At 43.4% G+C, this 18,761-nt stretch overlaps 1 protein-coding gene across 1 annotated transcript; it reads left to right on the plus strand.

Moving 5' to 3' along the window:
* The first annotated feature begins 1,337 nt into the window (after positions 1 to 1,337).
* On the plus strand, positions 1,338 to 13,424 carry gpn1 (GPN-loop GTPase 1). The gene is made up of 13 exons (XM_088991693.1): positions 1,338 to 1,498; positions 3,564 to 3,657; positions 3,730 to 3,836; positions 5,183 to 5,220; positions 5,335 to 5,413; positions 5,494 to 5,588; positions 7,139 to 7,184; positions 7,276 to 7,422; positions 7,485 to 7,567; positions 7,633 to 7,672; positions 9,167 to 9,257; positions 12,833 to 12,937; positions 13,026 to 13,424. Exons 1-13 carry the CDS (start codon positions 1,376 to 1,378, stop codon positions 13,130 to 13,132), a joined length of 1,155 nt encoding a protein of 384 aa, XP_088847819.1. The 5' UTR covers positions 1,338 to 1,375; the 3' UTR covers positions 13,133 to 13,424.
* Positions 13,425 to 18,761: the final 5,337 nt, after the last annotated feature.

Genomic DNA, 18,761 nt, shown 5'->3' on the forward strand with positions numbered 1-18,761 from the left:
ATAGCCATCCAGCCAGCCCATACATAGCTCAGTAGCTAGTAGTGATGGGTCCAGCGACACTGAGGCATGATGCGTGTGCCCGAGCTTCCAGGGCAAATCCCCGTGTCAGTGCGCGTACCTCTTTAAGAAACTCACGTGACCACCACCAGAACCACTGTTGCTATGGGAACCGGCGCGTTCCTTGTGACTCCATTGTTAACGTTTTGGGGATTACGTCTTCATTGCTTTGAAAGAATTTGAAAGAATTGAATATACCGAAATACTCACTATAAAATAGTTATAAACTCCAACTTCGGGAGGTTCATATTATATTAAATGTTCGGTAAAAAAAATAGCAACCGTTTCCCCCCCTTTTCTGGATTCTGTTCTACGTCGCCGAATAATGACGTCACATGACATAATTAGGCTTTCTCGTAACGTAAACAAAGTGATCTCCTTAGTTACCAGTCGGACGGGGACTTGTTGACGGGTGCTGTTGCTTTTTCAGCACGGAAATTTTGGGTCCTATTTAATATTTAAGTACACGTTCTTTTTTAATATTTAAGTACACGTTCAAATACATATTCCGAATGAACTAGTCACACAATATAACGTGATTTAAAAAAGTAAATCGGCCCAGTTTGAATGTTCCTCGTCATTATTGGTTTATGGCGTGAAATGATTAAAAAAAGTACTATGAAATTTTTAGTTTTTTATTTATATATGTATTTATTTACCTATTCACCAATGTATTCGTTTATTTCTTTATTTAACGATTTATCTATTTGTTTATGATGTATTTATGTATCTATCTATTTTCGGGACTACGTACCCTGCAAATCCACCAGGTGTCAGTATTTAGAATCAGAATCAGAAAACCTTTATTCGTCCCACAATGGGGAATTGAATTGGAATGATTCAGCAACAGTATTCAGCAACACAGTGTCAACACAGTGTCAATACTGTGTCGAAATGATACAGGATGCCTCATCGACCCATCACAGATTACTTTAAAGGACAACCGACGTCTCCGGACAAATTGTGTCCATAATTTGTAAAATGGCTTCAAATTACTTCTACTGAGGGGACGGAAGGAACCAACGCGAGAGACCCGAGGGGGCAAAAGTGCAAATATGGAAGAGTGAAGCGAGGTCCAAGAGATAATTGCGGCTTGGATTGAACACAAAAGCAACATTTGTGAAGAAAGGCGACTGGAGAAGACCTGAACGGGATGATTACAGTTCTGTACGGATAACAATTCAATCGTTGTCGTGCTACTCGATCTCGATGGTTTAGTCGTCTTACTTGATTCGCGTGTAGTGCCAGTAGGTGGCGGTAATGAGCATTGTTTGAAGAAAAGAAGTGCAAGACGGAAAAGAAAAAGCGGCGGCGAACAATGGCGGCGGCCGGCGGCGTGTCGGCTGTTGAGAAGAATCTCGCGGAGGAGAAGGATGAGAGGAAAGCGGTGTGCTTGCTCGTGCTTGGCATGGCGGGATCCGGAAAGACCACCTTGGTTCAGGTAGCGCTTCGAGGAAATGGACCCAATATTAGCGTCTTTAGCATAGCCAAGCTAACAGCGCAACTCGCCTCTGTCGTCCGACAACACGTCGAACAATCCAACCCGCCTGGTTTGCCTTTCCGCGACCAATTTGATGGATAAGAGCGTGGAACTTGATTCATTTTTTTGTGGAGAGGGAGCGAAATGTCCGCTTGGGAACCTGACGTCACAACGCGCACTCGCCAAACCACGTCGGACTGGTCCTCGACGCGAAAACTTTGCAATAATAATAATACATTTCATTTATAAGCGCCTTTCGATACTCTAAAAGTCACTTTACAGTCCCAGGATACGTTCTGCTGTGTGTGAGCAGCGGCAGCCACACGCGCCAGCGTCCACTCAACCCGGAAGTAACTCAAATAGATAGAAAGCTAGCTAGCGAATACATAGCTAATAGCTAGTTTTATTTCAGACTTTGAGTTTGTGTTAGGACACCAAAGGAACATTTCTAAATGCTTGACTGATACACTCAATGTATCGATTTGAAAAATGAAAAGGAATTGAATATTCGAATGTGAGTGTAGCACGCGGCCCGTGGCGTTGGGTCATTCGTCCAGAAGCAGCTTTCGACATGGTGTGAAATTAATGACGTCACTTCCTCTCGCCAAGTACAGGGATACCTCAGTTTACGAACCCCTTGGCTTACATACTTTTCGGTTTACGTACGTTAAATTTCTGAAAGTTTTGGCATATGAACTATTTTTCGGGATACACACGGAGCTGCCACAATGAGTGATGTGTCGTTCGCGAACGAGCCCGTTCTCCTGAAAGAAAATGGCAGCCGGCTTGTTTTGGTACTCTATTCCCCGCCCCCAGTCTTCGGTTAAAGCCACGTGATTGGTCAAGAACGCAGCAGTGAGGGGAGGTGGTTTAAACATTAAAGAGATAGGCAGATGACAGTGAAAGAGTTTTAACTTTGATAGTTCAAAGGCAGAGTGTAGACTGCAAGGTTAAAATATCCCATCAATCAGGCTCCACAAACAACCCGCACAAGCCATCTGTACACTTGATGCAAAAAGCTATCAACCCAGCTAAACAGAACACAATTGATGAGGAACTAGGTAAAATTATCGCAGAGAAAGCACATACAAGGGATCATTCCTCAAAATGGTGGACGAAGAAGGCTACATTCCTCATCAAGTGTTTAATGCTGATGAAACCGGCCACTCCATTCCATCAAGCCATCAACGACCATCACAAAGGTCAATAAAATGACTTTATTATACTGTACCGTTTATTTCTTGAATTATAATACCATATCATTTATTATACATAAAATAAGGTATATTTTGTATAATAATAATAATAATACATTTAATTTCTAAGCGCCTTTCAAAACTCTCAAGGACACTTTACAGTCACAGGATTTTTTTGTGCGGGTGAGCAGTGGCAGCCATTCGCGTCAGCGTTCACTCAACCCGGAAGTAACACAGCAGCAAAGTTATGAAAAGAAGAGGAAAGAAAGAAGTAGAAAAACAAAATACAGGAGCTGTTGATAACACTACTAATAATAAAACTAATACAGTAATAATGAATATTGATTTATCATACACGATTTGGTTGGGAGAGTCCAGAGTTTGACCACAACACTCACAATAATTTATAAGGTAAAACAAAATTAGAAAGTAGAAAATTATGTTTAATGTGGACATGGGAACGGATTATTCTCATTTTACTGGTTTCCTATGGGAAATTATTTTTTGGGATACACGCTTTTTGCCTTACACACTGGCAGCCAATTAAGTTCGTAAGCCAAGGTATCACTGTATAAGCGGTGCTGGCCTTGATCACGTGACACGCTAGCCACGATTTCGGCTAACCAAAAGCTGCTCAGTCGGCATTTGGAGCCCATTCTACGCGTTGTTCATTTGTAATCTTTCCCCGTTCCACCGGCGCCGGACTTTGGGATGCTTGACGTTCGCGGTTGTTTTGGGCAAAATACGCAAATGCATCGTTGATTAGCATTTAGCCTATCGGCCGCCCGCCGCCACCTTCCTGGTTCAATCCTTTGCGGCAAATTCCACAGAGGCTGACGGCTCATCTTCACAGCCTGCAAACGCCTCCTTACGTCATCAACCTGGACCCGGCCGTCCACGACCTTCCCTTCCCCGCCAACATCGGTAAGGCGGGGCTCGTCGTCGCGTCGCTCTCGTCTGGCCAAGTGCCGACCTTTGACCTTTGTCTCCCGGCAGACATTCGCGACACGGTCAACTACAAAGAGGTGATGAAGCAGTACGGCCTGGGACCGAACGGCGCCATCGTCACCTCGCTCAACCTGTTTGCGACGCGCTTCGATCAGGTGAGCAGCGCTTCCATTTTGACCTTTGACCCCCCTCGACTCCACCGGGCGCTGATCCAAACGGGTGAACTTGACTTGGTTCCCAAGTGAAAAGATTTGCCATTCCTTTTCCATCCTGCGCCTTTCAAAACTCTCAAGGTCACTTTACAGTCACAGGAGAAGTTTGTGGGTGAGTAGCGGCAGCCACACGCGATAACGTTCACTCAACCCGGAAGTGGGTCAAATAGAAAGCTAGCTAGCGAATACATAGCTAATAGCTAGCTAGACACCTATATAGCGGATGGATGGATAGATAGATAGATAGATCATCAATTTAATTTCTGAGCGCCTTTCAAAACTCAAGGTCACTTTACAGTCACAGGAAAAGTTTTTTTTCTGTGGGTGAGCAGCGGCAGCCACACACAACCAGAAAGTAACTCAAGTAGATAGAAAGCTAGCTCGCCAGCCAATCAATAGACTTCAGATACCTAGCTAGATAGCCAGCCAGTTAGATAGTGAATAGATATCTAGCTAGATAGCTAGATAGGCAGCCAGAGCTAAAAGATAGCAAATCGCTGGCAAATGATAATAATACTAATAATAATACATTGCATTGATAAATGCCTTTCAAAACTCTCAATGTCACTTTACAGTCACAGGATAAGTTTTTCTTTGGTTGAGCAGCGGCAGCCACACGCGCCAGCGTTCACTCAACCCAGAAGTAAATAGATAGAAACCTAGCTAGCCTGCTAATAGATGGCCAACAGATATATAGGTAGATAGCTAGCCACTTAGATAGCTAATAGCTAGCTAGATAGTTAGCTAATACACTGAGCCACGTGGATGCTCTCTGTGCACAGAGAGCATCCACGAACTTTGACTTTCCCTGTGGTGACTCTGGTCTGATGATCAGCTGTCACTAATTTGCTTTTCATATTAATAATTCTATCATACCAACTAGTAAAAAAATATAATAATTGAATAATAACCGCATAATGCGATAACATTTGTCCACCTGTCTACCCTAACCCCTCCCCCTCCTCCACCCCCTTCTCATTGCTGAGCTGTAATTCTCCCTTCCCTCCGCTACCACGGATATCGACCAATCACGTGTGGCTTTAACCGAAGACTGGGGGCGGGGATTTATAATTGTATTTTATTTATTATTGTATCTATGCTTGTCTGTGACTGTAAAGTGTCCTTGAGAGCTTTGAAAGGCGCTTGAAATAAAATGTATTATTATTATCCTTATAAAAAAAAAGTCGGCTCCCAGTCGGCCAGAATCGGCTCTAAAAAACCGGTTCGTTCGCGAACGACACATCACTAGTGTGTAACCCAGATTTTTTTTTCTTGGTTGTGCTTTTGAGGTGATGGAGTTCCTGGAGAAGAAGCAGCAGCATCACAGGTCAGTCCATTGAGAGTTGCCACCAGGGGGCGTCTTTGGCCTTTCTTTGCCCCCTGGTGGTCCAAAATGCAGCGGCTCGCTTTTGAGCCTCCGCGCTCGCTTGGACCTCCGCAGGTACGTCCTGATTGACACCCCCGGTCAGATCGAAGTGTTCACGTGGTCGGCGTCCGGCAGCATCATCACGGAAGCCCTGGTGCGTCGCGTCGCCAGTGACCGGTCGCCGGCTTGTGGCGTTGGCCGGCGCTTGACGACGTACCCCTTTGTGCCCGGCAGGCGTCGTCCTTCCCCGTGGCCGTCCTCTATGTCATGGACACGTCTCGCTGCGTCAGCCCCGTCACCTTCATGTCCAACATGCTGTACGCCTGCAGGTTGGTTCGGTCGCCGGGTGATAGAGAATAAGAAGTTATCATAGTTAAAAGTTTCATGCTGTTATATGCTTCGTCAACATGTGTGACTCGAATACACAATTGAAGCACAAACAACCTGGGGTCAATCTGAGGACAACAGACAGAGCAAGTTAAACTGTCATCTTCATCTAGGAGATCCAGTTTTGGACAGAATTTAGGACTTGGGAAACTCCTTTATCACCGAAGCAATTTACGACTTGAAACTCCTTCACAGGAAGAGCTCATTAGCCAGGATACAAATCAGTTCATGGAAGAGACAATGTTTTATTGCTTACAGCTGTTCGCGCTCAGAACGTTTCAGGGGCGTGGTATTCTAATCAAGAAAACTGTTTTACTAATGTGTCACTTAAATTTGCACATAGAGTGATACCTCCGTTTATGAACCCCTTGGCTTATGAACTTTTTGGTTTACGAACGTTACATTTATGAAAATTTTACCTTGGCATACAAACTATTTTTCGGGATACACAAGGCGCTGCCACAATGTGTCTGTCGTTCGCAAACGAGCCCCGTTCTCCTAACAAGGAAATAGTGGCCAACTGTTTTGTCCTCTATTCCCCGCCCCCAGTCTTCGGTTAAAGCCACGTGATTGGTCAAGAACACAGCAGTGGGGTGGGAGGGGGGGGGCTTAAGCATTAAAGAGACAGGCAGACGACAGAGAGACAGTGAGAAAACACACTCACACGAAAGGGAGACGACAGACCTTGAAACAAAAAAACAAAAGTGAAAAAAAAACCAACAGTGAAATGGTGAGAGAATGGATAGAAAAGGGTGAAATTTGGATTAGTTTCAACTTTGATAGTTCAAAAGCAGCGTGTAGACTGGAAGGTTAAAATATCCCGTCAATCAAGCTCCACAAATAACCCGCACAAGCCATCTGCAAAAAGCTATCAACCCAGCTAGACAGAACACAATTGATGAGGAACAAGGTAAAATTATCGCAGAGAAAGCACCTACAAGGGATCATTCCTCAAGAATGTGAAAGAAGAAGGCTGCGTTCCTCATTAAGTGTTTATTGCTGATGAAACCGGCCACTCCATTCCATCAAGCCATCGACCATCACAAATGTCAACTTTATTATACAGTCCAGTTTATTTCTTTAATTATAATACCATAGCACATTTATTATAATAAAATAGGCTATATTTTATGTAGTGTTAAATCTTAGAAAATTAGAAAGTAGAAAATTATGTTTTACGGGGACCTGGGAACGGATTATTCTTATTTTAATGCGTTCCTATAGGAAATTAATTTTTGGGATACACACTTTTCGCCTTACACACTCTGTCTGGGAACCAATTAAGTTTGTACGCCAAGGTATCACTGTACTCTCAATAAATAGTTTGGCAGAGGGCTGTAGAATTCAGGCGTCTGTCATGAATGGCTGCGTCTCCTGCCAGCAGTAAAAACAATCTTTCTGGGTCCGAGCCCTCGTCCACAGTGTCCGATCGAACATCTCTGACACCGGGCGAGTCGCCGGGCGAGTTATGCCACGTTTTGTCTCTTTTCAGCATCTTGTACAAGACCAAGCTCCCCTTCATCGTATTGATGAACAAAGTGAGTTTGCGTGGGGGGTGTGTTTTCCGCCTGGAGGGGCGTCGCCCGTCAGTCTCGACCGCCGTCCCTTAACGGCGGCGCTTGCTCGCAGACGGACATCATCGGGGAAAGCTTTGCGGTGGAGTGGATGACGGACTTTGAGGCCTTCCAGGACGCTTTGAGCCACGAGAGCTCCTACGTCAGCAACCTGGCGCGCTCCATGAGTCTGGTCCTGGATCAGTTCTACTCAGACCTGAGGGTGAGCCAAGCCCCCCGGCGGCGGCGTGGCCGGCAGCCGCTGACTCTGCGCTCCCGCCGCAGGTGGTGGGCGTGTCGGCGGTGACGGGCGGCGGATTGGACGAGCTGCTGGTCAAAGTCCAGGAGGCGGCCGACGAGTACGACAGGTGGGAAAGGCCGCGTTGTGGCGGCGAGTGTCCCCATTTGACCTTTTGGTGCGTTTGTGGTTTAGGGATTACCGGCCAGAATACGAGCGACTCCGCAAGATGCTGGTGAGTTTTTGTGCCGCCGCCTGGACGGGTCAACACTGATAAAAGTGAAAGTGAGCCCGCCCTCTACAAGATATTAGTGATGGGAATTGCGCCGATTCGGTTCTTTTGGCTCGACTCACTAAAAGATCCGGCTCTTATGGCTCCCATATGGCTCCTCGTTTTTTTTTTTTTGCTTAAATTAATTAACTACCAAAAATGATGTAAAATTATGTAAAAAAAACGAATTACTCATGTAAAAAATACATGATATCAAATATTTTTATTTATATGGCTTGATTTATATGTGCACAGAGAGCATCCACTAACTTTCACTTTCCCTCATATTAATAATGCTATCATACCAACTAGTAAAAAAAATAATCATTGAATAATAATAACAGCATAATGTGATAACATTTGTCTACCCTAACACCCCCCCCCCCACTTCTGAGCTATATTTCTCCCTTCCCTCCTCTACCACGGATATCAACCAATCACGTGCGGCTTTAACCGAAGACGGGGCGGGGAATAGCGGACAAAAAAAGTCGGCTCCCATTTCCGGCTCCTTGTTAGGAATCGGCTCACTTCGTTCACTTCAGAGATCCGGCTCGTTTGCGAATGACACATCACTCCAACATATCAACACTTCCTGCTTCTTCACGTCCGCCATATCACAATGGCCTGCTGGTGTCTGCATGCTAATGGATAGCGTGTGTAAAAACAATTTATGCATCTTAACAACAATGTGGTATTTGTAGTATTTTAGGATCATCTAACTCGGGTATTCTACAATTTGTGACATAAAGTATACGGCTACCTAGCTAGCTGTCTATCTATTAGCTATCTATTGGCTATCTATTAGCTAGCTAGCTTTCTATCTATTTGACTTACTTCCAGGTTGAGTGAACGTTGACGTGCGTGGCTGCCGCTGCTCACTCATGCAAAAACTTATCCTGTGACTAAAAAGTGACCTTGACAGTTTCGAAAGGCGCTTAGAAATGAAATTATTATTATTATTATTATTATTATTATTATTATTATTATTATTATATAAAGTGTATCACATGGTACTAATGTTTAACTCATTCACTGCCATCATCTATTTGCTGTCTATTAGCTAGCTATTAGCTATCTAGCTGGCTAGCTAACTATTAATTGGCTAGCTGGCTAACTATTTATTAGATACCTGCTAGCTAGCTAGCTAGCTAGCCTTCTATTTGAGTTATTCTGAGTTGAATGAACCCTGCTCAAAATCACTCAAATGGCCATCTATTACCTGTCTATCTATTAGCTATCAGAAGCTATCTATTAGCTAGCTAGCTTTCTATCTGAGTTACTTTGGGGTTGAGTGAACGCTGGCGTGTGTGGCTGCCGCTGCTCACCCACAGAAAAAACTTCATCCTGTGACTGTAAAGTGACCTTGAGAGTTCTGAAAGGCGCTTAGAAATGAAATGGATTATTATTATTATTATTATTATTGTTATTATTATTATAAAACTCCCGCTTGTTCGGCAGACGGAGGCCCAAAGTGGAAAACGCCAAGAGCAGCTGGAGCGACTGGGCAGAGACCTCGGCGCCGTCCGTTTGACCGCCGATCCCGACGCAGGTGAGAGCCGCCCGCCATTTTGTCAAAGCCAAAATGAGTGGCGCCACCTTGGCTGCTTTTTCCAAAGGGTCAAAGGCGAGACACCAAATGCTGCCAAGCGCCGGCCAGCATTTGCCTTTTCGTCAAATAGATAGAAAGCTAACTAGCAAGCTAATCGATAGCCAACAGATACTTACCTAGATAGCCAGCCAGCTACATAGCTAATAGATAGCTATCTAGCCAGCCAGATAGCTAATAGATAGCATATAGCTAGCCAATGATGACGAGAATAACAATAATAATAATAATAATGCATTTAATTTCTAAGCGCCTTTCAAAACTCAAGCTAACTTACTAGTCACAGGATCAGTTTTTCTGTGGGTGAGCAGCGGCAGCCACATGCGCCAGTGTTCACTCAACCCCAAAGTAACTCAAATAGTTAGAAAGCTAGCTAATAGATAGCTTCTGATAGCTATTAGATAGCTAATAGATAGCGAGCTAGATAGATAAACAGCTAATAGATAGCTATTAGATAGCTAATAGCTAGCCATCTAGATAGCTAGCCATCCAGCCACACAGCTAATAGCTATTAGATAGGCCGCCCAAATAGCTAACTAGACAGCTAATATATATCTATTCGATAGCCATTTGATAGCGAGCTAAATAGCCATCTAGATAGCTAATAGGTAGCCAAATAGCCATCTAGATAGCTAATGGATAGCCAGGTAGATAGCCATTTGATAGCTAGCCAAATAGCCATCTAGATAGCTAATAGATAGCCATCTCCATAGCTATTCAGTCAGCTAGACAGCTGATAGATAGCTATTAGATAGACATTTCATAGCTAGCCAAATAGCTAATAGATAGCCATCTAGATAGTTATTAGATAGCCATTTGATACCTAGCCATCTAGATAGCTAATAGATAGCCAGCTATATAGGTAGCTAGACAGGTAATAGATAACCATTAGATAGCTAGCCAAATAGCCATCTAGATAGCTAATAGGTAGCCAGCTAGACAGCTATTAGATAGCCATTTGCTAGCTAGCCAAATAGCCATTTATATAGCTAATAGATAGCCAGCTAGACAGCTAGCCAACTAATATATAGCCATTAGATAGCTAGCCAAATAGCCATCTAGATAGCTAATAGGAAGCCAGCTAGACAGCTATTAGAGTCATTTGATAGCTGGCCAAATAGCCATCTAGATAGCTAATACATACCAGCTTGATACTGAGTCAGCCAGATAGCTACATAGACAGCTAATAGATAGCCATGAGATAGCTAGCCAAATAGCCATCTAGATAGCTAATAGGTAGCCAGATAGACAGCTATTAGATAGCCATTTGATAGCTAGCCAAATAGCCATATAGATAGCTAATAGGTAGCCAGCAAGACAGCTATTAGATAGCCATCTATATAGCTAATAGATAGCCAGCTAGGCAGCTACGTAGACAGCTAGGCAGCTAATAGATAGCCATTAGATAGCTAGCCAAATAGCCATCTTGATAGCTAATAGGAAGCCAGCTACACAGCTATTAGTCATTTGATAGCTAGCCAAATAGCTATCTAGATAGCTAATACATAGCCAGCTTGATAACGAGTCAGCCAGCTAGACAGCTAATAGATAGCTATTAGATTGCTTGCCAAATAGTCATCTAGATAGATATTAGCTAGACAGCTATCAGATAGCCATTTGATAGCTAGCCAAATAGCCATCTAGGTATCTAATAGATATCATTAGATAGCGAGCCAAATAGCCATCTAGATAGCTAATAGGAAGCCAGCTAGACAGCTATTAGGTAGTCATTTGATATCTAGCCAAACAGCCATCTCGATAGCTAATACATAGCCAGCTTGATAGCGAGTCAGCCAGCTAGACAGCTAATAGATAGCTATTAGATTGCTTGCCAAATAGCCAGCTAGACAGCTATCAGATAGTCATTTGATAGCTAGCCAAATAGTCATCTAGATAGCTAATTGATAGCCAGCTAGATAGCTACGTAGACAGCTAATAGATATCCAGCCAGCTAGGCAGCTAATAGATAGCCATTTGATAGCTAGCCAAATAGCCATCTAGATAGCTAATACATAGCCAGCTTGATAGCGAGTCAGCCAGCTAGACAGCTAATAGATAGCTATTAGATTGCTTGCCAAATAGCCATCTAGATAGATATTAGATAGCCACCTAGACAGCTATCAGATAGCCATTTGATAGCTAGCCAAATAGCTATCTAGATATCTAATAGATAGCCAGCTAGATAGCTACGTAGACAGCTAATAGATAGCCATGAGATAGCTAGCCAAATAGCCATCTAGATAGCTAATAGATAGCCAGCCAGCTAGGCAGCTAATAGATAGCCATTAGATAACTAGCCAAATAGCCATCTAGATAGCTAATAGGTAGCCAGCTAGACAGCTATTAGATAGCCATTTGATAGCTAGCCAAATAGCCATCTATATAGCTAATAGATAGCCAGCTAGACAGCTAGCCAGCCACCTAGGCAGCTAATAGATAGCAATTAGATAGATAGCCAAATAGCCATCTAGATAGCTAATAGGAAGCCAGCTAGACAGCTATTAGATACCCATTTGATAGCTGGCCAAATAGCCATCTAGATAGCTAATAGATAGCCAGCTAGATAGCTACGTAGACAGCTAATAGATAGCCATGAGATAGCTAGCCAAATAGCCATCTAGATAGCTAATACATAGCCAGCTTGATAGCGAGTCAGCCAGCTAGACAGCTAATAGATAGCTATTAGATTGCTTGCCAAATAGCCATCTAGATAGATATTAGATAGCCACCTAGATAGCTATCAGATAGCCATTTGATAGCTAGCCAAATAGCTATCTAGATAGCTAATAGATAGCCAGCTAGATAGCGACGTAGACAGCTAATAGATAGCCATGAGATAGCTAGCCAAATAGCCATCTAGATAGCTAATAGATAGCCAGCCAGCTAGGCAGCTAATAGATAGCCATTAGATAACTAGCCAAATAGCCATCTAGATAGCTAATAGGTAGCCAGCTAGACAGCTATTAGATAGCCATTTGATAGCTAGCCAAATAGCCATCTATATAGCTAATAGATAGCCAGCTAGACAGCTAGCCAGCCACCTAGGCAGCTGATAGCAATTAGATAGCTAGCCAAATAGCCATCTAGATAGCTAATAGGAAGCCAGCTAGACAGCTATTAGATACCCATTTGATAGCTGGCCAAATAGCCATCTAGATAGCTAATACATAGCCAGCTTGATAGCGAGTCAGCCAGCTAGACAGCTAATAGATAGCTATTAGATTGCTTGCCAAATAGCCATCTAGGTAGATATTAGATAGCCACCTAGACAGCTATCAGATAGCCATTTGATAGCTAGCCAAATAGCTATCTAGATAGCTAATAGATAGCCAGCTAGTCAGCTATTAGATAGCAATTTGATAGCTAGCCAAATAGCTATCCAGATAGCTAATAGATAGACAGCTAGCCAGCCAGCTAGCTAGCCAGCGAGGCAGCTAATAGATAGCCATCTATTAGCTAATAGATAGCTAATAGATAGCCTGATGGTGGCGCCGCCTGCCTTGTTGTCTCCCAAACAGCCGGCGCCTGCGGGCCCAGTGACCTCATCATGACTCGCGGCGCCCATCGCTCTGATGACGAAGACGAAGAGGCGACGAGCGACGCGGACGACGTGGACCACGGCAGTAAGATCGGCCGTGGCGACTCGCCGTTTGGCGCCCGTTTCGACCTCCGATGAAGAAAAGTTGGCGCCTTTGTGTGTTTTGTGTTCAGAGGTGGAGGAGAGCAAAGAGAAGGAGGCCTTTGGGAATTTCCTGCGGAAGAAGAAGGAGGCACTGGAGGGGCCCCATCGCAAGGGCCGCTCCACCCACGACCCTTGACCTCAAACCCAATCCACAAAAAGACCCCCCCCCCCCCCTTTGGCTTCCATTTTGTCGCAAAGCCAAGTTAGACTACGCCCGCCGCCGCCTTTTCAATCAAGTGGGACAGATGGACAGCGGCCGGAGACGAGCGCCCTCGGCGCTCCGGAAAGGGCGGACGGGCTCCGTTGAAAATGGCGGACGGTGGATTCCGCCATCTTGGCGCCTTCGGGAAGGCGCCCGCTCGCCCCTCTAGATGGACATTTTTATATGCAATAACAATAAATGGAACTGGAACAAGTACATAATAACACATTTGAGTTCTAAGCGCCTTTCAAAACTCTCAAGGTCACTTTACAGTCACAGAATATTGTCTTTATGTGGGTGAGCAGTGGCAGCCACACACGCCAGCGTTCACTCAACCCGGAAGTAACTCAAATAGATAGAAAGATAGCCAATCGATAGGCAACAGATAACTAGCTAGATAGCCAGCCAGCTAGATAGTTAATAGATAGCTAGCCAGCTAGTTAATAGATAGCTAGCTAGCTAGCAAGCAAGCCAGTCAGAGCTAATAGATAGCAAATAGCTGGTAAATGATAATAATAATGTTAATAGTAATACTACTACTACTACTAATAATAATAATACATTTGCCAGCGTTCACTCAACCCGGAAGTCACTGAAATAGATAGAAAGCTAGCTAGCTAGCCAATATATAGCCATCTATATTATAATAATAATAATCTATTTCATTTCCAAGCCCCTTTCAAAACTCAAGGTCAATTTAGTCACAGAATATTTTCTTTCTGTGGGTGAGCAGCGGCAGCCACACGCGCCAGCGTTCACTGAATCCGGAAGTAACTCAAATAGAAAGCCAGCCAGCTTGATAGTGAATAGATAGCTAGCTAGCCAGCCAGCTAGCTAGCAAGCCAGTCAGAGCTAATGATAGCAAATAGCTAGTAAATCATAATTATTTTAATACCAGTGTTTGAAATAGCGGCAGCCCACGGCGTACAACTTTTACGTCGAACTCGGCCCGGGTGGCCGACGACTTCAAGAAAATACAAGTGATTTTTTTCTTTTTTTTTTTTTCAAATCAAACGTTTGTTTTATTCAATAAAGCTACAAGCAACCGCTACGAACCACGTGGACTCACGTTTCTAACAGATTTCAAAACTCTCAAGTACACTTTTCAGTCAGGGTGTAGTCTGAAGCAGGCTTTTGATTGGCTGCCGGTGCCGAGTATGCAAATTGACAAACGAACGTTCGTTTGGCAATTTGCATACTATTTCCACAGGCTGATTAATTCCTTACACGGAGCTTTGTCACCCTCTTCTGCCTCTTTTTGGTGCAACACGAAGTTTTCAGACGAAACAAGTACAGCAAAATGCATTGACGTGATGAAAGGACTGCTACAATGTGTCCTTTTTTCGATCAGGGGCGTTCCTTCAGTGACGTAACGTACGGACTCATCACCAACTCAAAAACAAGACTTCCGGAATATTCAGTGCGAGTCTTAAAAGGGAAAATATAGCTATATGCGGTGGAATCTTTGTTAAAATGTAGAAGTGAATTTACAAATTATGGACACCACTTGTCCAGAGACGTCGGTTGTCCTTTAAAGCGCTACGCGCACTGACACGGGGTCTTACGCATCGATGCCTCAGTGTCGCTGGACCCATCACGACATTTTTAGCTGAAAAAAAATTACCATCTATAATAAGGCGTTTTTAGCTGAAAAAATGACCATGTACACTAAGGCATTTATTACCACAAAAAACGACTATGTATCGTATGACGTTTTTACCTGAATAAAATGACCATATATGGTAAGGTGTTTTTAGCTGGAAAAAAAAACGATCAATAGTAAGGCATTTTTAGTTGAAAAAAACCATACCTGACTATACAATGTATAGTCGGGCGTTTTTAGCAGAAATAAACAATCATGCATACGAAGGCGTTTTTGGCCCGAATAAAATGCATAATACGGCATTTTCAGGATAAAAAAAACGACCACGCCTAGCAAGGCGTTTTTATCTGAAAAAAAAACCTGTACAGTAAGGCGTTTTTGGCCTGAAAAAAATAACCATGTATATTAAGGCGTTTTTAGCTGAAAAAAAACCGACCATGTATAGTACGGCGTTTTTAGTGAAAAAAAAAACAACCATGGATAGTACGGCGTTTTTAATAAAAAAAAAAAACAACCATGGTTATTTTTTCAGGCCAGAAACGCCTTACTATACATGGTCATTTATTTCAGCAAAAAATGCCTTACTATATGTACATGGTTATTTTTTCTTTAGCTAAAAACGCCTGATGATACATGATCGGTTTTTTTTTCAGCTAAAAATGCCTTACTTTACATAATTTTTTTCAGCTAAAAATGCCTTAATATGCGTGGTCGTTTTTTTCACCCTAAAAACGCCTTACCATACATGGTGATTTTTTTTTCAGCTAAAAACGCCTGACTATACATGGTTGTTTTTTTCAGCAAAAAAACGCCTTACTATGCATGATTGTTTTTTTCAGCTAAAATGCCTTACTATACGTTTTTTATGCTAAAATGCCTGACTAAAAATTGTCTTTTTTTTTGGGCCAAAGACACCTTACTATACATGGTCGTTTTTTTTCACGCAAAAAAATGCGTTACTATATATACATGGTTGTTTTTTCTTTAGCTAAAAACGCCTGACTTTACAGTTTTTTTTCTTCAGCTAAAAACGCCTTACTAATTAGAGGTGGGCGTTTTTAGCTGAAAAAAAAAAACGACCATGGAGGAACTAGGTAAAATTATGGCAGAGAAAGCACGAGATAGTGAAAGAAGGTTATTGTTCCTCATCAAGTGTTTAATGCTGATGAAACCGGCCACTCCATTCCATCGAGCCATTAACAACGATCACAAAGGTTAATAAAATGACTTTATTGTACTGTACAGTTTCTTTTTTCATCATAATCCTATAGGACATTTATTATATATAAAATAAGGTATATTTTGTGTAGTTTTAAGGCTTACAAAATTAGAAAGTAGAAAATTCTGTTTTATGAGGACCTGGGAACGGATTATTCTCATTTAAATGGTTTCCTATGGGAAAAGTGTTTTTGGAATACACACTTTTCGACTTACACACTCTGGGAACCAATTAAGTTCGTAAGCCACGGTCCCACTGTATAGTCATATGCTTTTACCAGAAAAAAAAATGACCATGTAGTCAGGCGTTTTTGGCTGAAAGAAAAACGACCTTGTATAGTACAGCATTTTTAGCTGAAATGACCATGTAGCTAGCGAATAGAGAGCTATTAGCCAGCAAATACAGCGAGACATCAACTTATGAACTTAATTGGTTCCAGACAGAGTGTGTAAGGTGAAAAGTGTGTATCTAAAAAAAAAAATCCCATAGGAAACCATTAAAATGGGAATAATTCGTTCCCGGGTTTCCATAAAATATACTTTTCAACTAAATAAGCCTTAACTCTACACAGAACCTACCTTATCCTATGCATAATAAATGTGCTATGGTATTGTAATGAAAGAAATACACTGCATTGTATCATAAAGTCACTTTATTTACATTTGTGATAGTCATTGATGACTTGATGGAATGGTGTTGGAGGTTGAAGGTCAAAGGGACTTGCTGTTTGGAAAGAGGCACATTACATGAGGACTGTAATTAAAGAAATAAACTGCTGTAAAATAAAGCTGTATTTACCCTTTTGATGGTCATTAATGGCTTATGGAAGCAGAGTCACCTTCCATAAGGACTGTTGGTAACTGAACCTCTGGTGTGGCTTATCTTTGCTTCTTTGGAGACTCCTCATCCTTTTTGCTGATTAAAAACCTCTTAATTGACACCTGTTGATTTCTGACTTGTAAGGTCTTACGAAGTTGAGGCATCACATTATCGTTCATCATGTTGATGATTGTCATAGCCAGTCTTTTCTGGATGGAAGTGTTCGGTAAAAGCCTGCACATCATTCCACTTTGCCAACATTGCCTTCTCCTCCTCGCCCTCAGATGTTCTCGAACCATCCGTTACTGGCTTTAAAATCCTCAATAAGCGCCGAACTTCCAGGTTGGCACATGGCGATATCGGCGTGAATTAGACGTGCTTTCTCGCATGAAATAGCTTTACTCACGCTGTCGCCGGATAGCTGCTTTTCGTGAATCCAAATTAACAGAAGTTTTTCAACTTCTTCGATTGCCCGAGACCGTCGCTTCAAGAGCATGGAAACACCTTTTGCAACAGACGCACCTTTGATAGCTTCTTTGTTGCGAAGGATGGTAGCGATGGTGGACTTAGCATAGCCGCGCTCTGTCGCTAAATCACACAAACGCACACCTCGTTCGTGTTTTTCAATTATCTCCTTCTTCTCAGCGACGGTGATTTTATTTTGTTTCTAGACTCTACAACTGCCCTCCCAATCGTTGCCACACCCTCAGCCGCCACTCTGCCTCCTGGTTCCTGCCTGTCTGTCACAACTGCGCAGGTGAGAAACCAACTAAGCAGGATGCAGGTGAGGAAGGCAGCAGGTCCGGATAACATCAGTTCCCGACTCCTCAATACCTGCTCCGACTGTGCCTGAAGCTGGGCAGAGTTCCACAGCTGTGGAAAACGTCATCCCTGGTCCCAGTGCCCAAGATTGCCAACCCAAAGGAGCTCAACAGCTACAGACCGGTGGTGCTGACGTCTCACCTGATGAAGACGCTGGAGACTCGTCCTCGCCCACCTGCGACCGCTGGCAAGCTCATCGCTGGACCCGCTACAGTTTGCCTACCAGCCCAGCATCGGTGTGGAGGATGCCATCATCTACCTCCTCCATACGGCGTTGCTGCACCTGGAGAATGCTGGGAGCACGGTGAGGATCACGTTCTTCGATTTCTCCAGTGCCTTCAACACCATCCAGCCAAATCTACTGGGGGACAAGCTGCGGCATGCCGGAGTCGACCATCACCTCACATCTTGTATTACAGATTACCTCACAAACAGGCCACAGTACATGAGGGTAAAGAACTGTGAGTCGGGCAGGCTTCTCTGCAGCACCGGAGCGCCGCAGGGAACAGTCCTGGCTCAATTCCTCTTCACCCTCTACACCTCGGACTTCAACTACAACACCCCAACCTGCCACTTTCAGAAGTTGTCTGACGACTCAGCTATTGTCGGCCTCATTACAGAGGGAGACGATCGGGAGTACAGGGGACTGACAAAGGACTTTGTGGACTGGTGCCAGCAGAATCACCTCCAGATCAACACCGGGAAAACCAAGGAGCTGGTGGTGGACTCCTGCAGGAAACAATCCTCACCTGCACCATTGAACATCCAGGGTTCGGACATTGAGAGGGTGACCTCCTACAAGTACCTGGGTGTTACTCTCAACAATAAACTGGACTGGACAACAAACACGGATGCCCTAATCAAAAAGGGACAGAGTCGCCTCTTCCTACTCAGGAAACTGAGGTCTTTTGGAGTTCAGGGGTCACTCCTAAAGACTTTCTATGACTCTGTGGTGGCATCAGCCATCCACTATGGCATTGTCTGCTGGTCAGGCAGCATCACCACCCGGGACAGAAAAAGACTGTATACAGTTGACATTTTTATTTTGTTATGCTGAGAATATCTTGTTTTCTATCCTTTCACCCCCACGGACTGCAAAT

The sequence above is a fragment of the Hippocampus bargibanti genome, linkage group LG03 (assembly GCF_051943395.1).
Source record: "Hippocampus bargibanti isolate YZ-2025 linkage group LG03, ASM5194339v1, whole genome shotgun sequence".
Lineage (NCBI taxonomy): Eukaryota > Metazoa > Chordata > Actinopteri > Syngnathiformes > Syngnathidae > Hippocampus > Hippocampus bargibanti.